Genomic DNA, 27541 nt, shown 5'->3' on the forward strand with positions numbered 1-27541 from the left:
ATTAACACACAACATCACCGACACACACCACAGGACATCATGATGTTTATTTTTGTAAAAAAAAAAAAGAAAACAATCTGGAGAAACATTTTATCAACGACTTAACCGCCGCCATATTTAAATTGATTGATTGCACAATTTATTACGTTCGAAGATTATATAAAATTTCCACGAAAATGTCCTGCGGTACCACCGTCCCAATAGTAAAAAACCGTCCATGATAAAAAAAATCGTTGCATACACCGCAATCGTTTTCGATTAATCGAATCCGCCGAATCGATTCACATAAATTAATTTTTTCACGATTAGTCGTTTTGCACTATCTATCGATAGATCGATTTTTTATTTTCCCTAAAAAATCAAACGAATCTTTTCACGACACCAAAACAAAAAATAATAATAATAATAATTAACGATAATCGCACTATATATATATATTGCAATAAGGTTTAAATTATTATACGCTTGAATGCAAAGAAAAGGTTTTTAAAAAAATTTTAATATTTTTAGAATTTTAATATTTATAAAAAAAAAAAAAAAAAATGATTCGTTGATTCTTTTTTTTTAGAATTTCAAATTTCGTATTATTTATAAAAATAATAATAATAATAACAAATTATTAAATTGTTTGAAAAAAAAAAAACGAAAAAAAAAAATTTATAAAAACGTAAAGATTTATATATATATATTTATTTATATTAGAGCTAATAAAATTTAACGCTCATTTTATTATTATTATTATTATCATTTAAAATCCGTTAAAATTTATTCTATATAAATTCATTCATTCATTCAAACGGTGTATGAAGCGGGAAAAAAACGTACTAAAAATGAAAATCTAATGACACGTTTATATTTTTTTTAAAAAAAAAAAAATTAATTACACGACGACGGTGGTACAAGAAAAAAAAAAAAAATTTTTTTTTTTTGGCGGATAAAAAACGATCGATATATATAACCTCTAAATAATAATAATAATTATTATTATTATTATTTGGATTGAAATGTTTTTTTTTTTTTTAAATAATTATTTTCGTTGTTGTTGGAAAAATTCGATCGACGCCATTTTGTAAAAGAATTCGTGTTTTCTGCCTCCCCAAATTATTGACACGAAAGAATTTTATTTACTTTTGTAATACGAATAGTTTTTTTTTTTTGTCGAAAAAACCTTTTAAAAATTTTAAACTATTATTATTAATAATAATAATAATAATAATAACGGAAATAATAATAATAATAAATTTAACGAAGAGGAAATAAAGAGGAAAAATATTAAGGGTAAAAAAAAAATACGAATTTTCACGCACTTTCTATTTTAATTAATAAAATATATAAACATAATTATTATTATTATTTTGTAGGTAATTATTAAAGGACGGAAATGAATGAGACAGATAATAATGATAATAATAATAATAATTTATCAGGAGGAAAAATAAAAAACGTCATTGATAAGAAAACAAGAGAGAAAGATATTGAAATATGGGAAATATCCGGTTTGGATTCGGATTTCGGTAAGTTCGTACAAAATTATTATTATTATTATTATTATTATTATTACTATTATTATTATTATTATTATTATTATTACTATTATTATTATTATTATTATTATTACTATTATTATTATTATTATTATCATGTTACGTAACGAGAGGATTTGTATTTTCAGAACCGCGTTCGAAACCGTCGGAAATAATAAAAAAATTAGAAGAAAAAAAAAAGGCAAGACACGATAAATTAATAAAAAATTTAATGAAGGATTTTAACAAAATAAATGAAGACGTTGAGAAAAATATAAAAATATCATCGATGGAATTCAAAGGACATTTAAATTATTACGTTGATGAATTAAATGAGATAATTAATAAAATGGATGGTCCAGAGGTGAGATGAAATTGAGAAAAAATTAAAGATTTGAATTTTCCATAAAAATTTCTTATTTTTTGTAGATAGTCAAAGCGAGTAATGCAACATTTAAAGAAATCGAAAAGAAATCAATGGATAATAAATTATTATTACACGACATGATAAAAGAATTACATAACGATTTAAATAAATTCGAAGATGAAAGATGTAAAAAAAATAAAAAATTATTACACGTCAAATGCGAAGAAATACGTCGTAACGGTTTTTTTTTACCATACGAATTACAATCATTTGTAGAAAATGAAATTCTGGTAATGGGATTAACACAACTATGACGTCACAATAAATTGATCAGTTTAAAAGAAAATTTTTTTCTTCCGTTTCCGTTTCCGGTTTTTTTTACTAGAAAATGAATCAATTATCGTTAAACAATAGAAGATGTTATGCCGATCTTAAATTGAATCTCGTTTTACTCACGGAAAATTCATTTAAAACGTTTTTTCAAAAACTTTTATGCACACAAGAAAAATGGGTTCAAACCATGATTGACAAAGCTCTTTTAAAAATGCAGTAAATGTGATGATTGATGCACTTTTACATCGTCATCGAAACAAATGGAAAATCTTAACGTTTTTTTTTAAATTTTTTTTTTTAGGAAAGAAACGGAAAAGAAAATTTCCAGTACCGTATCGAGTAAATGTATAAGATTCGAATTAAAAAGTTACGAATTACCATTAATCCCATCACCTGATGACGTATATAATTATTGCAATATAAATAATTGGACGGATAACGTTAATAAAGTATCCAAAGCCATAGGTATCATTTTTTTTTTTTTTATATATATTTTAAATCGTTTAAATGTTTAATTGAATAATAATAATAATAATTTATCGTAGAAAATTACGGTAAAGATTTATTGGATTTATATAAGAAAACATTAAATTCGATTTACGATGATTTCAATGGAGAAATGAATGGGATAATGGATAAATTAAATTCGTTTGAATTTTTGGATATAAAAAAACGTTTTATAAAACCCGTCGCGTTCGAAACTCAAAACGGACAATCTAAAGAAATTGAATACATGGAGGTAGAAACAAAGGAAATTTTTTTTTTTTTTCCTTTGGCAACGGAAAAAATTGATTTTTTTTTTTTTTAATAGTTTTTCTGGCAAAAAAATCTTTACGAAATGAAAGGGACGATAAAAGATGTCGTTAAATTTTTAAAAGATGTCGGAAATTTATGGCAACAACACGACGAAAGAATAAACGAAACGAAAAAATTAATATTGAAAGCATTGGAAAAAGACGATGAAAACAATCGAATTTTTTTCGACGTAATTTGTTTTTTTTTTTTTTTTTAATAATAACGTGTCACGACGAACGTGTACGTAACATTAATAATAATAATTTATTTATTTATAAAAGGAAACGGAAATAAAATTAAATATAGCACTCGATGCTCTACGACAAGAACACGTAATTGAAAAAATGGATAAACAATATGAAAACATCGTCGCCATATTGAATTCGATAAAGGAAAAGTAATTTAACAAATTTTTTTTTCAATCGTTATTATCATTATTGATTACGTCATAATTATTTATGTTAACATCTTTTCAGGTACGAAAAGGTTTATGTAAATCAAGTTAACATAATAGAAGATTATTACGAAATGATGAAAATCGAATGCGATTTATTATCGGCGGAATTACAAGAATTCATACATTTTATTTATCCTATGGAAATGGAAAATAGAAATATTCATAGATATAGTGATCAACCGAACGTGTCGTTCGAAGAACGTTGTTTAATTAAAGAAATCATCAAATGTAGCCAACAGATAAAAACTTTGAAAACTTGGAAACAAGGGTAAATATCATTTTGAAAAAGTTCGTTAATATTTTTTTGAATTTTTGTTTTTGTCATTAGTTCTTTTTTTTCTCACCAGAGTGTGGTTGGCAATGGAAAATTTATCGTTGAAAACGTACGATTGTTTAGAACCGAGAATAGAAAATTGGATTTGTAGGAAAATAGATAATCTATCGGAGAAAATGACGTTGAAATTGGAAATACTCGATAAGAGATACGATAGAATTAAAATTGAAATACTTGATAAAAGGAAAAACGAAATTAAATATCACAAAGAGATTTTCGAAAGTCATAACGAGGTAAAAAAAAAAAACTCCTTACGATAAAACAAATGAATTTTTTTTTTGAATTTTATTTTAAATTTATTGTTTTAAGGGCGTTAAAAACGAATTTAAAAAAATGAAAGATAAATTTGAATATTTATGCATTAACGAAAATGATAAATTAAATGAAGATATTGATTATTTAAAATATGTCGAAATGAATGCAATAAGAGAATGTCGTCACGGCGCCATTAACGCCATGATAATAACGGTTAAAATTTTTTCTCTTCCTGTTTGTTTATTTATTTAAAACGGAAGTAGATAAACATAAATTGTTTTCTCGTTTTACAGTTGGGAAATAAGAAAACGGAAGTAGAAGAATGTTTAAAATTTATTTTTGAAAATTTTAAAACGGATTGCGAATTGAAAACGGGAAATGTTAAAAATTCAAATGTTAATTACATGAAAGGAATCAAGTAAGGACGCCATTTTTCTTTCTCTCTCTCTCTCTCTCTCTCTCATGATGCTTTTATTTATTTTTTTTTAGAATGTTTTACGAAGGTGGAAATTACAGTGCGGAAGAAGCGAAAATATTAATTGGAAAATTAGAAATATTAGATAAAGATATCACAACGGAATTGAAAAATTTTTTAAAAGATGTTGATAAATATGAAATGGATTTAATTAAAAAATATTCGTCTAATTATACGGAAACCATTGCTTTGTAAGAATTTTAGCATATTTTACCAAAATTTTTTTCAATATGAAAACAAAGACTAAGAAATTCTTGTTTGTTTAGATTGAATGATTTATACGAAGAAACGTTATTTCATTTCCAAATTAAAGCCGGATTTATGGAACTCAACGAAAACGTAAATAATATTTTAGACGAATTTAAATCGGATTTTAATTTATTCGAATGCGAAGTTAATAATTTTTTCAAATACATAATTCACAATGAAAACGACGAACCTTTGGAAAATCAAAATCAATACGTTTGGTCTTCCATACTCGAATTACTATACGGAAACATATCGAATTTATTTTATCAAATAAAATTTTCATCGTCTTCCAGTTGGTGATGATTTTATTTATTTTCGCGAATGGCGGAATTGTAAACGAATTGTAATTAATTAATTTTTGTTTTGTTTTTGTTGTCGAACAGATGCAAGTGAAAATTTTGAAGTGGAGAGTAAAGGCGAAGCAGACGACGACGACGACGACGACGACGACGAATACAATTATCCGAATTTTTGCATGGAATATTCGAAACAGGGAAATAAAATAACACTTTCGCAAATGTCGACATATAGAACGAACGAAACTCACGGCGTCATGGATTCTTCTTTCACGAATTGCAATTGGAAATTGTTTAAAAGTAGAGAACCGCCGGAAAACGATGGAACATTCATATCGATCGTATACAATTGTATTTGGTTCGCATTGGATTACATTCAGAAATTAGCATGCGTAAGAAAACGACATGATGATAATAATAATACTCATCACCACTTTTCAAAGAAAAATTTACGTAATAATAATTTTTTTTTTTTTTTTTTTCATTTTAGAATTTTTATAAAAAAAACAAAGAAAACGATTTGAAAAGAAGAGATTTATTGGAATTGAATTACGAAACTTTTGCGAAAAAAACTTTGTCGACATTTCGTAATTATAAAATTCAATGCGAAAAAATTTGGATGAAAACGATCGTAGGTTCGTTTTTTTTTAATTTTTCCAACGGAAATTTTTTCATTTAAATCTTTTATTGACATTGAATTTATTTTTAAAAAAAAAAAAAAAATAGATTTTTTACCGCTCGTCGGACAAATAAAATTCATGGCGAATTCATATTTCGAAAAACGTTTAAAAGATTATGAAAATTCAACAAATTCTCTTCTCGATAATTTCGAAAACGAATTCGTGAACGTACTCGATTGTCAAACTCAAAAAAATAATAATTTATTTAAATCCTTCGAAAATAAATTACTTCCACTTCACGGTCATCCGAACAACAAAGATTTATTATTTAATTTAGAAGAGGAAGTCATTGAGAAAACATCGGTTTTGGGACTTAAATGGGATGACGTCATAATTAAATATAAGGTGAGAAAGGATAGGAAAAAAAATTTTATTTGCGTGTGATTTAATTATTATTATTATTATTTTGTAGAATCAATTGAAATGTTTTCAAATACACCACGTGAAAAACGAAAGAGAAATCGAAAATATAAAATCCGAATATTTGTATTTGAGGGATAAAATATTTAACGACGATTTAGGGAATAACCTGTTGGAAGCATTGATGAAAATAACGGAGAAGAAAAACGACAGCGAGGAAAACGACTTGGAAAACGTGGAGGATTACACCGTCAACATCGTTTCTCCGTGCGCGGAATTACATCTCGCGTTGAAATTAAACGAAATAAATCTATCGAGTTTATCCCTTTACTCGACGATATTGAAAAATTTCGTCAAACGACAGAAAAATTTGCTGTTGCCTCAACAATCGCAATCGTCGTCAGAAATCGACGATTACGTCCGAAACATTAAATTGAATTCATTGGAAAGCGCATTGAAATTGAAAAAATTACAATCGGACGAATGTTCGTATGCGATTTGTCGCGGACAATTCGACGACAACGAATTTTTTTTACCCTCATTCGACATGCAACAGGAAATAAACGAATTGTTTTGTAAAATGAATAAGAGGTTGAAAAAAATGAAGGAATTTGCGGAAACGAAATCGAATTCGCACGAAACCGAATTGTTCAAATGGTTGAACGTATGGAAATTCAACGTGAAAAAAATTAAAAAACTCTACTCAGTCAAATACGGAGGAGGAGGAGGGGATGAGGAAATTGATGAAAAATCACAATCGAATTTTTCCCACGGTGAGTTTCTACATTATCGATAAATAAATAAATAAATAAATAAATAATAATAATAATAATAATAATAATAATAATAATAATAATAATAATAATAATAATAATAATAATAATAATAATAATGAGTAAAACGTAAACACAAAAAACTTTATAACAAAGTTAAGATTTCGATCGAATCGTAAAATTCGAATTTTTTTCGAAAAAAAAAAAAAAACAAAAAAAAAAAATTTTTTTTTTTTTTTTTTTTTTTTTATTGACGCCATGATAAAAATTTTTTAGCAAAAAAAAAAAAATTTATTGTTTATTATTTGTGTTTACGTTACAAATGTATTAAAAATTTGAGGTATTAATATTTCGATATTCAAACGATTCGGCCCGGATAAAAAAAAAAAAAAATCGAATTCAAAATTAATCATTATTATTATTATTCATTATTATTCATTATTATTATTATTATTACAAATCACATTATATCGTTTTATCGCGGGAATAATTTAAATATTAGACGGGAAAAAAATTTTTTTATTTTAATGTGAGGGAAGTGAGGGGTTTAGTAAGAGAGAGATAGAGAGAAAGAGAGAGAGAGAGAGGGAAAAAAAGTGTAAAAAAAAAAAAAAAGAAAGAAAGGAAAAAAAAAAAAAAAAGAAAAAAAAAAGAGAAAACAAAAAAAGAATGACTGAAGTTGATATCAACAAACCGAAAACCGTTTTATTAAAAACAAGTGACAGTGTGACTTCGACTTCGTCCATACTCTGCCCACCATCGATCGAACTCGATACAAAAGACGATAACAACAACACTCTTGATTGTGTAAGTGATATAACAAACAACACTTGTTGTATATAAATTTTCGCCGCGACAAACAACAAACGGAAGAAAAAAAAAAAACAAAAACAAAACAAACGGAAATTTCAATTTGTTGTTTTACATCCGTGTATAAAACCTAATCGAAAAAAAAAAAAAAAAAAAAAAAAAAAATCATGCCGGGAAAATATTAATTATTATTATTATTATTATTAATTTTATTATTTGTTTTTATTATTATTATTATTATTATTATTTTCGGTTTGTTTATTTTTTTAAATTTATTTAATAATAATAATAATAATAATAAGTGTGTGTGTGTGTGTAAAAAAAATTGAATATTATTATCAAGTTGAAAACTTTTTTTTAATGGTTTGTTGTTTGTTTTTGTTTGTTTTTGTTTGCAGACGGAAAAAGTAGAAAGTCCTATACAAAAAAATAGACCGATTTCAGATGAAATTAAAAAACGTCCGGTTTTAATAAAAACAAATTTGTACAAGTCGGTGAGTTGAAAAAATTCAAATTCGTTTAATTATTATTATTATTTTCTCACTCACTCTCTCTCTCTCTCTCTCTTTACAGAAATTAACAGAATTTAAATATTCTGAACGAGTTAAAATAAAAAAATCATCGCTTACATCATTTATATCGCCGAAAGATTATCGTGGATTAATACCAATATCAAATCAAATAATAGGGTAATTAATTTAATTAATTTAAATTATTATTATTATTATTGGGATTTATAATTATTATTATTATTATCGGGTAGAATGTCACCGCCAATCACGAGATCGGGATCCCCGTTGAAAAAAAATTCACCGAAAGAAAAATCGAATAAAATCAAAACGATAACATTAGAACAAGAAAATAAAAAGTAAGCGAGTGATGATAATAATAATAACGTCAGTAAGTTGTAAGTTAGGGAATTTTTAAAAAAAAAAAAATTTTTTTGTTATAGAAAAACAAAGTCGAACGTTTCGAGGTCTCCGTCACCGATAAAAAAACCAACGACGACGTTGGCAACGCCGACAAGTTATAAAAGAACGCAAACATCATCGTCGATAAAAAATTATGAAAAAAATTCAAATTATAATAACAAACATCGGAACGTGGAAGGTTGCGTGCAAAATTCAAGTCCGAGATTGGATGGAGCAACGAAAAGAAAATCCAAAACGAAAATATTGAGCATATCGAACGTGGAATGTTCGGCGAAAGAAAATTCAACGACGCACAAAGAACAACAAGAAAGGAAATTGTGCGAAATGGAAAATGTCATACTCAAACAATTGTCTCAACCGAGTTTGAACAAAACGGAAAAAACGATTCGTTCGCAGGAAAAATTATCACTCGTGAATTTGAAAAATGCGGGAGAGCACACCGGTGGAGATCACAAAAGTTTATCGTTCGAAAAAGTACAATTGTGCATCGAGAAAACTTTGGAAAACGTCAACAACGTGGGACAAAGTAAAAGTAGTTACCTCGTGACGTACTCGTCGGAAAATTTAAAAAGCGACGAAGAAATATCGTTTTCAATATTGCAAAACATAACGAGTAAAAGCGCGACGAGTTTGTCGAATAAAGACGTCGCGATGAAAAAATCGAGGGATGCCATTTTATCGGTGTCCGGTGAAGAACTCGTGCTATCGCCATCTTTAAAATTAGAAATCGATAAAACGGAAATCGGCGACGACGATATCAACATAACGGAATTACTCAAACAATCTCCGGATAATTTCGACGATGTTAAAACCGTTCGCGTGTTTCAAGATGATGATGATGATGATGCCAACGAATACGATTCGGAAATGTCAACGGACGGCGGCGAGAGTTTGGAAAGATTTTCCGCGTGCATTAAAGACAGCAAAACAAGCGATGTTGATAAAGTTTCCATGCAAACGGCCATTTGGAAAGATAGAGAAGAGGATTTGATATTGAACGACGTTGATTACAGGCAATCCGTGTATCATCCGGCTGTTTCCAGGCGACAGAATAACGAATGTGATAACATGGATTTCAGTCCGAAAAATAAATCCATCGAAGACGCATATCAATATTACAATAATAATAATAATAATAATAATAATAATAATAATAATAGTAATAATAATAGTAACAATAATATTAATGTTAATAATAATAATAATAATATTATTAGTAATATAAATAATAATAATAATAATAATAATATTAATAACAAAGAAAAAGAAGAAATCGTACGAACGTGTTCGTCTCATATAAAAAATATAAATTTTTCAAACGATTTGAACGAAACGTTTTGCGAAAGGTAATAAATAAATAAATAAATAAATAACCGGAAATGGAAATGTAAACGGAAACGGAATGAATTATTGTAATTTTTTTTTTTTTTTTTTGTATTACAGAACGCGGAGTTCGACGGAAAAGATGTCGATTTACGGTACGTCCGTACAAGAAATATCCATATGCGGATCGATCATAGGTGGAAATTTATCATCATTATTATTATTATTATTATTATTAAGGAAAATTTGTGATGATTTTGATAAATACCTTAAATTTTTTTAGGTTCGGAAAGAATACGTACGAAAAAACAAAGAGTTTCCGGTGCGTTATTAAAATACACATTAAAATTAATAAGATTGTTGGCACTGTTTAATCTATGGCCTGGAGATTTCGGTCACATGTTGACGGCCAAATCGCTCAGGGGTTAGTCAAGAAGGTTATTATTTAATTATTTTGACCAATTTTTTTTTTTTTTTTCTTTTTTTTTTTTTTTTTTTCGGTCCCTCATTTCTCTTTCTTTTCTTCTTTTCTCTTTTGCCATACTTTGAATGAGGAAGTGGTATTATTATTATTAATAACCCGTAATAAAATCACGCCGTTCGTCAACCATATTTTTTGTGTCGGTACCTTAAAGAGTGTATGTCGAAATGCGAACCATAAATTTCTTTTCTTTTTTTTTTTTTTTTTTTTTTTTAACGTACAAGTCACAAATATTTTTTTCAGTGTGAACGAAAATACATAAAAAAAAAAAAAAAAAACGCCCACGTGAAAAAATATTTTTTACTTTATTTTTTATATATGTAAACACGTGTTAAAGTACGTAAACACGTGCACGTGTCGAAAACTATGCGTATATATATATATAAATATATATATATATATATGTAAAAAATATTATTTCTCGTGTGCGTTTTCGTATTTCGCGGGTCATATATACTCTAACGCACGCCCATCATCATTATCATTCATCATCATCATCATCATCATTTTTTAAATTCGGTAAAGGGAAAAAAAAAAAAAAAAAAAAAAAAAAAAAAAGAAATGAAAGGCTTTCGCACTCATTATATCTTACAAATTTTTTACTTTTTTTATTATTATTATTATTATTACTATTATTACTATTATTATTATTATTATTATTTATTTTTTTTTTTTATGTATATATATACACATTTTATGTACAATTTTTTTTTTTAAGTAAAAATCTTTTTTCTCTTTTCTTTTTCTTTTCTTTTCTATCTATCTATCTCTCTCTCTCTCTCTCTCTCATGACAATTAGGGCAAGACTCTTGATATTGTAATATTTAAGATATTTTTTCACTTTTTAAGTATACGTTGTCCGTGTAATGTTTTTCACCGAACCATTCAGGTTTACTTTCTAGATACCTTAAAATAATAATAATAATTAGGTTTTTTTTTTTTTGTCGGCGAAAAAGGAGTAGTAGTAGCCTTATATGGACGACTTACGTTAAAAACAATTGAAGGTGATGAATGAGAGCTTTTAATTTTCTTTCCGAAAGTACTCTGGGTTGATTTTCTTTTTCCGGTTGATTGGCAACGTGTAATAACGTGGGAAGTTTGACTGGAAATGTAAATTTTAAATGAGAAAAACAATAGCAAGAAAGGGGGGGGGGAAACCTATTCGATAAAACTAACCGAATAGTCTGGCTAAATGTACGGCACCGTAAAGCGTCGATGGATTTCGTGGTTTTTCATTCAGGTACGATTCCGGTACGATTTTCCAAGAGGAAGCGTGATCCATGAGCTTGGCTATTTTCACATTCACGGCCACGCAACTTGATTTCGTCGTGATCTTACGAACGAGTGGAGAGTAGTAGGACGACGTCGAACTCGTGCTCTTCGTCGAACAGTGATTGTTGCTCAAGATGTTCGAATGATTTCCGGTACCTAACGAACCTAAATTCCTTATCGTGAGTTTTCCAATTCCGTTATTCGAAACGGGTTGACTCGATTGAATGAGACTGCACGTGGGTTCGTTTGACGTCACGGGTTCTCTATGTGACCTCAAACTTCTTTTCCGTTCGCTGTCAACTGAAAGAGTGAGATAAAACGTTAAACCTTATCAACCTAGAGGAACCTAACTACTACTTCTACTACTCACTAGTTTCAGATTCGATTCTAATATCCGTATTATTATTATCAGCACTACTTTGTGAAACGTTTTGACTCGTGTCGTCTTCGCTGAGACTGTCGTAAGGTTCCTGTTTAATAAATGGTATTCTCAAATCCCTATCATATTCTTTGGATTCCGTTCGAGAATCTTCGAATTGTGGACGTTCGTAATCGTATAAAAGGAGTTGACCGAGTGTGAAATCGAAATATATTCTAAGTCCGTCTACGATTTCCTTACACAAATTCAATCTTGCAACCATGGCTTCGAAATCTTTCATTGGATCAACCTCTCGAGTATCTTGAAAATGACTTCTCGTACGCCTTTGAGACTTTGATTCCGATTCGTTCGGTTGTTTAACGCCGCAATGTTTTATATAACTTTCAAGTATTTCTAAAACCGTTGGCGACGCGGGTAGTATAACAACCTGTTGTGAGAATAATATCGATTAATTACTAATCGAAAGGTAATTTAAACGATACCCACGTACCTTGAGTTCGTTATTGATTAAATTATAATCCTCTTCGAGATAAGCTTTCATTTGATTGCTCAAATCCAACGGGATTCGTTCATCTAATATATCGTCCGTGTCCATTAATGAACCTTTATTCTTATCGTTTCCATTTTCTACTTCTTCATCATCATCATTGTCATCATCATCGTCGTCATTATCGTCACCATCATCCTCATCATCATCATCGTCATCATCATCATTACCATCATCGATATCGCCATCTTCTCCAAGTTCGTCATCTTCCGTTGTCGTTTCCAAATCATCATTATCATCTTGACTTTTTTTACTAGAACATGAATTCGTACCTGAATCCCATGCTTCGTTTATTTTTTGCGAAAGCGTTCTTGATCTTTTCTTTCTATCTCTTCGATATAAATAAGCTCCAAGTTGAAGTTGTGCTTTATCAGCGAGATCCTTTTGTAATTTTCTATTTTCTTCTGTGTCTTTTAAAACGTAATCTTCGCTCACACACCTATCCCAGGATGAATTCCAACCTTGGAAATGTATGAGGTATTCGACATTTTTCCTACCCTTTTCATCTTTTCCAACTATAACTTCGAGAACCTTATCGAGAAAAATAAAAAAATTATTATTATTATCAGTGTAAGTGCTACAATAAGATGATAAATGGATAATTATTATTATTATTATTATTATCAATTTACATAGGTTTTTTTTGTTTATTTTTTTTGGTGATAGATTATATATTTATTTTTTTTTTTTTTTTTACTCGAGGAAAGGAAAAACTTCACAGTGATTAAATGACAGCATTCCATTGTGTGTGAAAGGGTTATGGAAAGGAATCAGGATTTAACAACCAGGGGTAAGTAAGGAACCTGAAATAAAACAAATATAAATTAACTGTTATATTTGACAGCAATAACATAATAATATAATAAAATAAGTGGAAACATATAAAGACAATCAAATATTAATCGATAATGGTAAATGACGACATAATTTTTTGATATTTTAAAATCGAATCATGAAACAAAACGATTTATTTTTTTTTTACCTTTGAATCGTACAAAACTTTTGCTTTTGTCGGATCAGGTTCGTAGCATAAAACTCTTTCCCCATCCGTAAATTTATATTTATTACCCCTGGTCGAAACCATTTTTTTTTTTTTTTACATTTTCAAAAAATTAATAAAAATGATATTAATTATAAATTAATATAATTTTAAATGATAATCTATTGTAAATATACATTGTAAATGCGTTTGTTGAATACAGACGACATTGTTTACTTCGTCATATTGTTTCCGGTTAATCGATTCAATAACGGTCGTGTCAACTACACTTAAACATCGTATTTACTAATGACACGTGTTTTTTTTTATTTGCAATTTTTTTTTTGTCGAAGAAGAAAAATAAGAAGAAGTAGTAGAAGGGATTTTATTTTATTTAAATTTTTTTTTTTTTTTCTGAGTCACGGTACGTATAAAATGGCGGAATATAATTTAATTTATTTATAATTTTTATATTTTACGTGATTAATTAAAATAAGGTAAATTTTATACTAGTAGGCGTGTCCTCTTTATTGTATATACGACTCGCATTCGTTAAACAATGCTTAACTTTACTGTCATTCATATTTGATTGTTTTAAAATTTTAATCATTATACGTTTATCATATTATTATTATTATTAATTAATAATTGCAACGTTGCGTAATCGTCAGTATATATATATTGTTAATAAGATCTCGGTCAATTATTGCATTTTCCCTAAAATTGATTTGCTCTGTTTACAATTGAAATTCATTCGTTTATTAAATGTGATTTACAGATGCCTGTTTTAAAATCATGTTGGACGCCTTGCATATGGATCACAAATGTCAAAACTGGAAGCAAAGCTGTCGCTTTTTACACAGCAGTAAGTGTGGATTATTTTGTATTTGAAGTGTTTTTAGGCATGTGATACTGAATAAGTTATTCGTTTCAGATGATCAGCGTGGTATTGATAACTATGATAGCTTACATGCTTAACGGTGGAGAATCTTCTCAATTATATTCACCGCTTTTCGAAACAGATGTTAAAGATTGTAAGTTTGCTGAACGAATACAATATTCTGCTATTTATTTTTAATTAATGTCTCACGAGGGAAATTTTTTATTTTTTTTTTGGCAGCCATGCAAGCAGTTGGCGGGTTCTTCATACTTTACCTTTTGTTGCTCATTATTTTTAGCATTTTAATGGTTGTCGGTATAAATACGAAAACAAGAGGACTCATGTTGCCTTGGATGATTGGTTTCGGTCTTGTTTGCGCATTTCAAATGGTATTCAGTCTTTGGCTCCTCGGTGGATATTACATATATGTAAGAAATCAATTCATTCATCATCATTATTATTATTATTCTTGTTTTCATAAATAACTATTAAATAAAACTTTTTCAGTTGAATTCAGTATTTGCAGCTTTCGTCAATTGGATATGGCTAGCTTACAATGTGAGTTATATATATATTATCATTCGAGAATTTTTGGTATCAAATTTTACAAAAAATTTTTTTTTTTAATCGTTTTAGTTTTACTGCTGGCTTTGCGTTTATTCCATGTATAAAATCATAGCAGATACACAAACTCCAAACATTTACTTGCTTTATCCGTGATTACATAAACAAATTGTACATATATATATATTAACACGAAGGAGACAAATGCTTCACGATGAATATTTATTCAATTTCAAAGTAGGTTTAATTAAGACAAATATCTTAATTTAAATTATCAACGGGGAGCTGATGATTTATTAATCAGAGCCTGAAAAACAAAATAATTTTACGTGTGTGTATGTATGTATGTGTGTGTGTGTGTGTGTGTGTTTTTAACGCCGAGAGATATATAAAATTGGCTTTTACAATTACTCGACGGCGGCCATTTGCATGTTAATAGTTGATGTTGTTGAACTCAACAACACCATCTATGTTTTTAAATGAAAAGCTTATCAATGTTGAAATAGTTGTGAGAATAATTCATAGAGCGCGTTACGTGTTCAACGTTAACGAAATTTGATTTTCGAACGGTTAACGTTCGTTCAACGTTCGCAATGGGAAAAAAAAAAAAATTTTCATTCATAAAAGTTTTTTTCGAACGCACGTTCTCACGTTCTTATTTATTTTATTTAATTTTTTTTTTGTTACATTCGTGCTCACGTACGAAAAATTAAATAGAAAAAAGTCTGCCAAATTCCGTCCAAAAAAAAAAAAAAAACTTTTTTTATATACATATTTAAATATATATATGTTATAAACAATGTTTAACTTATTGTGAATATAAATTTTGTTGTATTTTTAATAATAATAATTTTTTTTTTATATATATTAATAATAACAATAATGGAATAAAATATTTTATTTTATTATAATTTTTGTTTTAAAAAATAATAATAATGATAAAACTAACAATCCGTTCGTTTAAATAACCGTTCGCGGAAAAGAAATGATGGAAACTTGAAGAATTTTACATTACGTTGATCAAATGCAAAAATTATAATAATAATTATTATCATTATTATCATTTAAAAACTCGTCGGTCCTTAGCGAACGTTTTTTTCCCCCCCGACTATGATAATAATAATGATAATAATAATAATAACAGTAATACGTAGGATAACAATTATAATAGAGTTAATTAATTAATTTTAATTTTTTTTCTAGTTTTCTGTGATGACGTCATTTAAAATTATTATTATTAATTAAACGTTTGGTCGGTTTTTTGTTTGTTGTTTGTTGTTTGTTTGTACAGGTATAAAGAAGAAGAAGAATCGAATTAATTCGTTGTCGTTTATTTTATTATTATTATTATTGTCACTTTCAAAGTGACGACAAGGTTCTTATTTGTAGGGATTTTTAAGTATTTATTCCAGGTTTCTACCCGATTCCTTAGGGATAAATGCTCGAATTTCGTTGGTGCTATTTTTGCTAATATTTTCCGATATTATTATTATTATTATTATTTGAAAAATGACGAACGAGTTTGCGTATTAATCGTACTGATAATGATAATGATTTATTAATGGCGAACGGTTTCGAACGTGTAATATTTGTAACGAACTTTTTTTAAAATTTTTCTCGTTCGAATGTACTCGTTCGTTATCTGTCTGGCTAGCTTGCGATGACGTCACGTTTTGGCTAACCGAAAATGATGAAACAATAAGAATAATAATAATGATAATGATAATTTGAAAATTACATTTTCCCCCTTCCACTTTTTTCCATTGTTGTCTAATTTACCCACCCCATTTTTTTTCTTATCGCATTTCCCCTCCCCTCCTTTCTCGCTGTCTACTCACTTCCCCTCGCCCTGTCTCGCTCTCAACTTTTTTCCTCACTCCACTTTTTTCTGGCCAAATTCCTCCCCCTCCCCTCCTTTCTCCCTGTCTACTCACTTCCCCTTACCCTGTCTCGCTCTCAACTTTTTTCCTCACTCCACTTTTTTCTGACCAAATTCCTCCCTTCCCCTCCTTTTCTTACTCTCAATTCGTTTCCCCTCACCCAATTTTTATCTTATCGCAATTTCAATCTCATTATTATTCACGTTACCCATCCCCCTATTATTATTATTATTATTATTGTAACAATTTCAGCGAGAAATTCGTCGTGGAAGGCAACGTAACGAAAGTTTTTTTGTTCGTCTGACGTTTACAACAAGTCGATAATGAAATAAAGAAATTCGTTTAAACGCATTAATCGAATAAATTTGTCAATGTTTTCTAGAACATTCGTTTTCCTCCTCCTCCCCGTCACCCTACCCCCCTCGACTAATGTCACGTTTTTCTTTCTTTCTTTCATGGCGTTCGCTTTTTCGTCATTTGCATATTAATTAAATTCTTTTTTTTTTTTTTTTTTTTGAATATTTCTAATAGTTTATTAAAAGTTTATAATCGTGCACGTAGACGTAGACATTTTGAATTTGTTTTTTTTTCCGATTGCAACATTTTAAATATACATAATTTATTATTTACAGGATAAAGAAAAAAATTTTCGTTAATAGGTTTATTAATTCAAAAAAAGAAAAGAAAAAAAAGATGGCCGACCACCCGGGAGCGGTGGATTTAATAATAATAATAATAATAATAATAATAATTAAAATTATTTATTTATTAATAACGTTATCGAATTAAATGCGAATATTGTGTGTGAATGAGAGAGAGAGATAGAGATGAACTTGGATTATAGTCGTGGTTTTAGAATTATGCATTTTATATATAAAAAAAAATTAATTAAAATTTTTTTTTCTAGTTTTTAATAAAACAGATATTAATTTATGTAAAAAAGAAGTTTTACTGATTTGAATACACAATAAGAGAAGAGAATTATCAACTGGAATTAATAATAATGATAATAATAATAATAATAATAATAATAATAGGCGAACGTTTTCACGTGGATAATAATAATAACCTTGTTTACTTAGCTTATCAACGTTTTTTTTTTTTATATCACAAAAAAATTTTTATTGCTTTGCACTTTTAGCTTTTATTTAAAAATAATTTTTCGTTTTTGTTTGTTTGTTTGTTGGTTGTTGTTTGTTGTTTGTCGTTGAACGTAAAAAAAAAAAAAATAAAAATGACGAAAATGCGAAATGAAACCGAGAAAATGGTTTGTTGTTTGTTTGACGTTTGTAGGTGAAATACGGAAAATTGTTCTGGACAATCTTATTTGTCGTTTGTTGTTTGTCGTTTGTTTTATCAAAAAAAGACAAAAAACAAAAAATTTGGTTGTGAAAATTTGTCGATTTCGTCGTATTTAATTAAATTTTTTCTCTTTTTCTCTCTTTTTTCTCTCTTTTTTCTCTCTTTCTTTCTTCCCCTCTCTCTCTCTCTCTCTCTTTTTCATAAAAAAAACGTTTTCCGAAATCGTCGTGTCATTAGATTTAATAATTTTATTCGTTAAAATTAATAATTCAATATTTTATTCATTTACTACTTGTCGAACACTTGTTCGTCATTTTCGTTCTCGAACGAAAATTTTTTGAAATTTCAAAAAAAAAAAAAAAAATTTGGCAACGTCGCTACCGATCCGATCACCCCTTAAAACTTAACAAATTTTTGTACTCGCGATTTCTGAACGTAATTAATTACGTAATTAATGACGTAATCGTTCTTTATTATACGTTCGCGCGTTTTCTTTTTTTTCCTTTTTTTAAATAAATAATAATAATAATAAATAAAAAAAAGTTTTTATTTAAAAAAAAAAAAAGAAAAACGAAAAAAAAACGAAATTTTAATCTTTAAATAGTTTAAAAGAAAAAAGATTGAAATAAATGAAAAAAAAAATGTTATCATTCGATTACGCAAGGAGCGCTGTCCTCCATTTACATTCATCAATTGAGTTCGTTCAGTCTCTCTCTTTGATTTAGTAGGCGCGAAACGTTTGTGCGGTTAGGATCTCGTTTCGCACGCGAGTCGTATATCGTGTACATATATACATATTTATTATAATTATCATCATTATTATTTCTTTCATTATAAAATGTAATCGTTTTTTTTTTTCGTTTTAAAACCAAAAAAAAAAAAAAACTACGCGGTGTAATATTTAATTAAAATAACGCGTGAATTTTCGTGTAAATTAATAATAATAATAATTAAGTTCTTTAACGTATAAGAAAAAAAAAAAACGTTATTTTCAAAAAAAATTAAATAAATAAACGTTTGATGATTATTATTATTATTATTACTACGATGATGATGATGATGTATTGTTTTTTATAAAAAAAAAAAAAACGGGGAAAAAAACTACGTTAGTTTTTCTCATACGATTTTATTTTTTTTTCATTTCGTAAGCGTAATTAATTTTCTTTATTTTATTTTTTTATTTTATTTTATTTTATTTTTTTTTTACGTGAAATTTGCACTTATTTATTTATTATTATTATTATTATTATTATTATTATTGTTTGTTAATGTGAATAGTATACGAATTCGTTTGCTTTGGTCGTCTAGGTCGTCGTTGTCGTCGTCGTTGTCGTTTTTAATTTTTTGATTTAACGTAAACGTTTCGATTAATTTTTTATCATTATTATTATTATTATTATTATTAATATTAATTTAATTATTATTATTATTTATATATTACCGTATCTCTCTCTCTCTCTCTCTCTTTCACGGGCGCGTGTGTTTGCGTGTGTGTTAAATGTGTTACGTATCGCGGAGTGTTAATTTTTTTTTTTTATATGTATGAAGTTAAATACGATACCATAACCTAATCTGGTTAATAGAAAAAAAAAAAAAAAATGTAAACGACGACGACGACGACCCCTGATAACGATTCGCCATTTTTTTTTTTTTTCATTTTTTCCATCATTTATTAATTTTTATTAATTTTTTTATTAATTTTTATTTATTATTACAAATAAGTTAATGAAAGAGAAATAATAATAATAATAATGATAGTTTTATTTTATTTTATTTTTATTTTTTTAGTTTAGTGTTTTTTGTTTTTTATGTTAACGACGACTTTTTTTTTATTTTTTAAAACGTGTTAATTATAATAATATCATCATTATCAATAGTATTATTATTATTACTATTACGGTTGTTACCCACATCACACGAGGATATAATAACTTGGTGAGTTTTATTATTATTATTAATAATAATTTATTTTTGCTTTGTTTCGATACAATTATAATTTTAAACGAGTTGAAATTTAATAATTAATTAATTTATTTATTAATTTATTATTATTATTATTGCTACTTCTGCTACTGGTACGGGTTTGAGAACGCAATAAAATACGAATGTTGTTAGTATTATTATTATTAGTATTAATATGGCGGAATGCGGAGTGTTGTTGTGTTGCATCATAATTTTAACGTTGCAATTGTTTTAATTTTTATTGCCGTTTATAAATATGTATACGGTTGTAATTAATTCGAGTTGTTTTATTATCATCATCATCATCATTATTATCATCATTATCATCATCATCATTATTATTTTAATGAAGAGATGGTTTTTTTTTAACAACTTCCCTTTTGGAATTTTCGATCGAGAAAGGAAGAATGGAGTGAGTATATCCGGAAAATCGAGATGTATCGTTTTAGTGAATTGTTCGATAGTTTTTCGAATTCCCCCCTCCCCCCGATTTTATTCGGGTGTGCGCGTGCGCGCGTGTTGTAATTGTTTGCGTTTTCGGAAACTTTGTGTGTTACGGGAGCAATTAGGGCTAGGGTGTTTAAATGATGGGTAAGTGGGTGGGTGAGTGCGCGTGCGCGTACCTTAGGTAAACGTTAATGTGTACGTTATTAATAATGTACGTTATTAATTAAGGGGGGGGAAATGGGAGGGAGGGAGGGGAAAAGAAAAACGAGGAGTGAAGAGTCATTATCATTTATTATTATCGTTTTCCGTTTTTCCCCTCTTGTTTTTAATTATTATTATCATTATCAATTGTGTAGTACGCAAAGTGGAAAATTATCGATTTTTTTTTTTTTAAAACCGTTCGCGAACGGATTTTCCCCGTTCGAAATTTAAAAAAAAAAGTAAATTCCGAACGGGTATATAACTTAGTTTAGAATAAGGTTTTTTGTTAAATGGAATCCAATGCAGATCGATTTACGAGTTGTTTACGTTTAATCTTTTATCATATAAATGATAACACCACGGTGTCATCTTATATGAAATCAATATATATCGTTTTGACAATTATTATTATTATAATTATTATTATTATTATTATTATTATTATTATTATTATTATTATTACTCTCTCGTTTCGAAATTTGAGTTTTTTCTACCCATTCGTTGTTTATAATAATAATTTTTTAGATCGTCGTCGTCGTGTCTCTGTGATAACAAAACGGTCCCGGAAAAAAAAAGTAAATCGCAGAGAGGTAGAGAGAGGGGAAGGGAGAGAGAGAGGGGCGGGGAGGGAGGCGGAGAGAGAGAGAGAGAGTTTAATGGCCGTTAATTAAAAAAAAACTTTCTTCTTTTTCTTTTTATAATTCGTAAGGGTCATTTTTTTTTCCATTTTCGATTCTCTCGCGAATCGACGAGAAAAATTTTTCCGGAAACGGAAATGGGTAAATTTAATTTAAAATCTCTCTCTCTCTCTTTCTCTCTCTCTACGTTTTCTTTTTATTAAAAAAAAATTTAAAAATTTAAAATTAAAATAGTAGGAGCTCCCAGTTTTCGATTTTATTTTTATTATTACGTCACACACGTGGTGTTACGTAATTAATTACGCGTAAGAAGAACTCGATCTTTTTTTTTTTTTTTTTTTTTTTTTTTTTAATTTTTTTTTTTGCTTGCCGAGTTTTTTTTTTTTTTTTACAAATTGTTGCCGGGGTTGTTGTTGTTGTTGTGGCACTTTGATATGAGCGTCGTTTAGCCTTGATATTTTCAACCGTTTCTATAATAAAAATAATAATATTTATTTATTTATTGGAAAACTTATTTTAAAAAAAAATTTTTTATTTGGATCATTAGTTTTATCGATTTATTATTATTATTATTATTTCCCTCTCACTATCTCTTTCTCTTTCTCTCTCTCTCTCTCTATTTTATGCACCTGATTTCGTTTGTTTCATCATCATCATCATTATTATTATTATTATTTGTTTTTTTTAAGAAAAAAAAAAAATATTTAACGTTAACGTAATTGTTTTATTTGTTATTATGCATCACGCTACGATTTTTCCATTGTTATTCGACTACAAAAAAAAAAAAAAAAAAAAAACAAAATATAAATAGTTATTATTATTATTATTATTAGCATTGTTATTATTATCGTCGTCGTTGTCGTCGTCGTAGTTATTATTATTATTATTATTATTATTATTATTATTTTCCATTCTCGGTCGTCTTTTATGTCATCCTTGACATCATGGCCTCCTCTCTTCTTCTTCTTCTTTTTCTTCACTTTTTTTTTTGTGTGTGTTGTACTTGACCCTATTGTTTTTTTATGCGGTGTGTGTGTGTGTGTGCGTGCACGTGTGCGCGTGCCAATGAATGATGATGATGATGATATCGTTAATTATTTTATTTTTTCCAAAAAAAAAGTTCTTTTCCAGAAATGAAAGGAAGGAAGGATGGAAGGAAGGAATTCGAGTTTTTTCCATTTGAAACGCATCATCATCGTCATTATCATTATCATTATTATCATCGATCAATCTATTTATAAATTTTTGTTTATGTTGTACGAATGTTTATAAGAAAAAGAGGAAAAAAAATTTCATGTTGTTTTCTCTCTCTCTCTCTCTCTCTCTCTCGTTACGTTCCATACGAAAACATTCATTCCAAAAAAAAAAAAATTTTTTTTTATTTTTTTTTCTCCAGCTGTTGATGTCTCGTCAAAAATTCCCCCCCCTCTCTCTCTCTCTTTCTCCTCTCTCTCTCTCTTTCTCCTCTCTCTCTTTTTCTCCCCTCTCTCTCTCTCTCTCTCTTTCTCCTCTCTCTCTCTTTCTCCTCTCTCTCTCTTTCTCCCCTCTCTCTCTTTCTCCTCTCTCTCTCTCTCTCTCTCTCTACAAAACAATCGTTATTTTTTTTTTTTATTCGAGAAGATTCTTGTTTCGTTTATGTGTCGTTCATATTACGAAACAATCAAACAATCAAATTTTTTTTTTTTTTTGGTTTTTGTTTGTTTACTGGAATTCTAAGACCGTATGAAATTAATCAAACTCTCTCTCTCTCTCTCTCTCTCTCTCTCTCTCTCTTTCTTTCTCTTTACATCTCTTTCCCTCTCTCTCTCTATTTCCAGTTTCTTAGCATTTTTATTTTGATTTTTTTTTTTTTGTAAAACTTTCGATAAATCTCGTATCTCGTTTGTTCTTTCGTTCGTTCGTTTGTTTGTTTGTTTTGTTTTTTTGTTTCGGGATGTGAATAATTCGAACGACCGGACAGAATCCCGATAACGTTAATTGAACTACTTTTTTTTTTAAATTAGCAGAAGACGAAATCGCATATCATTTGGTAGAGAAATAAAATCGAAATAATAAGAATAATTTTGATAATATTGATGAAAACCGCGGAGAAAATTAATAAAATGCGTGTGCGTGTGTGTGATAATGTTCAAAACGCACAAACGTACGCGTATCCTCCAAATAATAATAATAATGATGATGATAATAAGAATGATTTCCTTCCTCGAAAGATAACTTTGCGTTTTTGATAGGCACACACACACACACATATATATATTTTTTATTTATTAATTATTATTATTATTATTATTCACTTTTGTAAGCGGCATGTGTTTAAGTTGTTGTTGTTGTTATTATTATCATTATCATCATTATTATCACTAAAAATATTATTACGTAATCGATGACAGTCGTCGTAATGAGGAACGGTCAGCGAAGAAGTGATTTGAAGGTAAAACCAATTTTGTCGTTTGTTGAAGTTTGCCTTCCGTCGATATGAGAATGATTGATTGATTGACTGATTGATTGATTGGAATGTTTGTTCATTCGTTCGATAAACGAACGTTAATTTGTTTTTCTCACTCCGTCGTAAAATAATTAATTATAATTTTTTTTAAAATGGATTTTCCTATCGAAAGTTTTATTATTATTATTATTATTACTGTTATTAAAGTTGTTTGAGTCGTCGTTTGTCGGTTTTGTGTTTGTTTCTATCATTAACAACTTCACGGTTTAATCGACCCTTAATCCGTCGTCGTAAACGAATGATAATAATAATAATAGTAATAGAATAATTTTATTCGCATTCCGACGAATGTTTTTTCTTTTTTGCTACCGTTCGCTGTTGGATTTTTCTTTTTATCATAATAATAATAATAATAATGATAGATCGATCGATCGATTGATTGATTGATTGAAACCACATAACGCGTTTTATTTTTTTTTACGATCCGTAGAAAAATTAATTTTTTTTTTTTTTTTCGTAAAAATTTTATTTATTTATTTTGAATTTTTTGATGTTTTGAACGTTTAACAAAAAAAAAAAAAATCACTGATAAGATAAAACATCCCGAACTTGATATGAAACCGTTTTCGAGGTCTGATAACACGATATCGTTATTTAAAAAAAAAAAAAAAAAAAAAAAACATGAATGAGAGTGAATTTTGTTGTTGTTGTTTTGTTGTTGTTGTTGTTGATGTTGTTGTTGTGTGTGTGTGGGTGTGTGTTTGCCATTATTCTCATTCAAATCCGTTTTGTTTGCGTTTACTATCGTTTTATTATCATCATCATTCTCATCATCATCATCATTCTCATCGTTATTTTTATTTTATTTTGTAACAAATAAACAAACAAGGGTAAATCACAGATATCGGTTTGTTGTTGTTGTTGTTATTTTCGTCGTCGTCGTCTTCGTTGTTGTCACAGTCATTAAAAGATTTTTTTTTTTTTTTTATATCGTTTTAAATAATAAACCGGATATGGTACGACGACGACGACGGTGGATGATGATGATGATGATGATGAGACGATTCTAAACGAATTCACATCGTTTTTTTATGTTTATAAACTTGTTATCACGTATGGTGTTCGTTTTCGTATCACGAACACGTAAGCAACAACAAACGGTGGCATAACAAACATTGTGTAAAAATATCACGGAGGAAGTTTTTTTTTTTTTTCTTTTTATTTTTTTTTGTTATCATCATCATCATCATCATCATTGTTACCATAACGAGGTTTTTTTTTTTATCATCATCATTATTATTATTATAATAAAAATTTCAAAGTGTGAAAACCGGAGTGGGAGGAAAAATTTAAATTGGGTATTATTTATATATATATATTAATTACACGTTAAAAATCGTGTCATTAAAAATTTAAATTAACGAGAAAAAGTGAGAGAGAGAGAGAGAGAGAGAGAGAGAGAGAGAGAGAGAGAGAGAGAGAGAGAGAGAGAGAGAGAGAATGACGACATGATGCATTTAATGATGCGACGCCATTTTTAAATGGATCGCATGTTTGAGATTGAAAAAAAAAAAAAAAAAAATTGTCCTGGACATTGGAAAAGTTGTTGTTTTGGTTGTTGTTGTTGTTGTTGTTGTTGTTGTTTACCTTCACACACACACACAAGTATATAAACTTTTTGCTAAATCCGGGTTAACGTGCGAATTTTTATTTATTACGTAAACGCGCGTTTTTTACAATTTATTTGCGTGACGTCGTCATCGTGGGTTTTGTTATTATTGGGGAAGTTTGTTTGTTTGTTTGTTTGTTTGTTTTGATTCGACGCAGCATCACGTTTAAGTTGTTATCATTGGATTTTTTTTTTTTTTAACGGTAGCGAAATGAGGTTAACGGGTTTACACGTAGCATTGATATATCTTATCAGTGATTATCGATTTTTTTTTTTTTTTTTTTTTTTGATTTTTTTACGCTGCGTTTTTTCCTCCTATCCTTCCTTTCCTCCTTTCTTTCTTTCTTCCGTAAGGGGTTTCTTATTGTAACCGTGCGTTTACATTATAAAAAAAATTTTCAAAATGACGTCACGAATTTTCTTTCCGAATTATTTACTAAATGAAAACGTGAAAATTTTTTTCTATTTTTTAAATTGTAATCAGGTTCGTTCGTACAAAAACCTTGACACGGAAAATGAAAATATTTTTCGTTTTTGCCAAAGGTTAAAAAAAACGAGTAGAAAAAAGAAATTGCAAAGGAAAAAGAAACGTGGAAGGAGAAAGATCGAGGGAAAACGTTTATTAGTAACCGGTTAGTTAAACGTTGACCTATTTAACTTAATTAGCATGGTTCGATGAGTGCATTGGCACGACGTCCGTGCGTTCATCGTCGTCGTCGTCGTCGACGAAAAAAGAAAAAGTAATTATCCGTATCCCGATATGGGTTGTGTCGACAATGACGATTCGGTCACACACACACACACCAAAGGCACTACTACTATTTTAGGGACCCCCTTTTAAAGCACGACGAGAGAGAGAAAAACAATTGCAAAAGAGATGCGACGATAATACAAAAAAAACACGAAATAATAATAATAATATTTGCAGAGTCCGGTAGCCATATTTTTTTTTTTTATCTCGTAATGATAAATTAACAAAAAAAAAAAAAAAAATCTCGCGCGGCGGGTTAATTTATGGCGCAAAAAAAAAAAAAATGGCCGTAAATTTTCACGAGAAGTATAAACAAGTTGCAATTAATCGGTGGTTTCTGTCTCCTTTCTCTCTCTCGAAAAAAAAAAAAAAACATTAATAATTTATTATTATTATTATTTTTTAATAAAAGGAAGGGAAAAAAGGAAAAAAAGGAAATAATAATAATAATAATAATAAGAATCAGTTAACGTACGTGAAGATGTTATCGTGAAATTTTTTTTTTTTTTACTTGTTTACCAAACATTTCTTCGGTTGTTCGATTAAAAACTCGAATTCCCAGGTTTTTATCATCATCATCATCATTATCATCATTATTATTTATTTTGCTACCACCCGGAAGCACTGCGGATGGAGGACGACGACGACGGGGGGAGGGGAAGAGAAAGGTGAAGGAAAGAATTTGACGAGGCAGTCGGCGTGTGAAAAACGACGTGGAAGAAAATAATTTAAAATGGCGAAAATTAAAAAAAAAAAAATAAATTTCGGGATTGAAGGGTCAAGGACGATGATGGCGCGACCGGTTTTGTTTTATTATTATTATTATTATTATTATTATTATTATTATTATTATTATTATTATTATTATTATTATTATTATAGTTATTTCGACTGGACGTAAGATCGGGATTTTCGTGGGTGTAGACACTTTGGCAGATGGTAACACCTTGATTTATGTCATAGTCGGACATGAGGCGAACGAACGTTGCAATACGACACGACTACGATGATGATGATGACGATAATGATGGTGGAGGTGGTGGTGATGGTGTTGATGGTGACGACCGGTCACTTTTTATAGTTTATTCGTTTTTTGTTTTTTTACTTTCGTTGATTTTTCAAAATCGTGAACGGTACGTCTATTGGTCTTATTGTCTATAGGTACGACAAAATGGCGGCTG

At 28.6% G+C, this 27541-nt stretch overlaps 3 protein-coding genes across 3 annotated transcripts; 2 read left to right on the top strand and 1 right to left on the bottom strand.

The window, feature by feature from the left end:
- Positions 1-1381: 1381 nt before the first annotated feature.
- Phum_PHUM492380 (uncharacterized protein) lies at positions 1382-10391 on the top strand (the record flags this gene model as incomplete). Its single annotated transcript, XM_002430602.1, has 23 exons — positions 1382-1514; positions 1673-1887; positions 1953-2180; positions 2276-2439; positions 2552-2688; positions 2769-2962; positions 3035-3208; positions 3300-3415; positions 3495-3743; positions 3823-4042; positions 4119-4277; positions 4358-4482; positions 4554-4730; positions 4806-5080; positions 5172-5476; positions 5575-5719; positions 5877-6109; positions 6177-6897; positions 7577-7704; positions 8106-8197; positions 8471-8575; positions 8660-9717; positions 10246-10391. The coding sequence occupies 23 exons, from the start codon at positions 1382-1384 to the stop codon at positions 10389-10391; spliced, it is 5499 nt and encodes a 1832-aa protein (XP_002430647.1).
- Positions 10392-11267: 876 nt separating this feature from the next.
- Positions 11268-13725, bottom strand: Phum_PHUM492390 (uncharacterized protein; the record flags this gene model as incomplete). The annotated part of the gene is made up of 6 exons (XM_002430603.1): positions 11268-11349; positions 11431-11545; positions 11620-12015; positions 12086-12521; positions 12585-13172; positions 13624-13725. 6 exons carry the CDS (start codon positions 13723-13725, stop codon positions 11268-11270), a joined length of 1719 nt encoding a protein of 572 aa, XP_002430648.1.
- A 673-nt stretch (positions 13726-14398) lies between these two features.
- Positions 14399-15220, top strand: Phum_PHUM492400 (uncharacterized protein; the record flags this gene model as incomplete). The annotated part of the gene is made up of 5 exons (XM_002430604.1): positions 14399-14485; positions 14555-14654; positions 14741-14928; positions 15008-15058; positions 15137-15220. 5 exons carry the CDS (start codon positions 14399-14401, stop codon positions 15218-15220), a joined length of 510 nt encoding a protein of 169 aa, XP_002430649.1.
- Positions 15221-27541: the final 12321 nt, after the last annotated feature.

The sequence above is a fragment of the Pediculus humanus genome, genomic scaffold (assembly GCF_000006295.1).
Source record: "Pediculus humanus corporis 1103172108260 genomic scaffold, whole genome shotgun sequence".
Taxonomy (NCBI): domain Eukaryota; kingdom Metazoa; phylum Arthropoda; class Insecta; order Psocodea; family Pediculidae; genus Pediculus; species Pediculus humanus.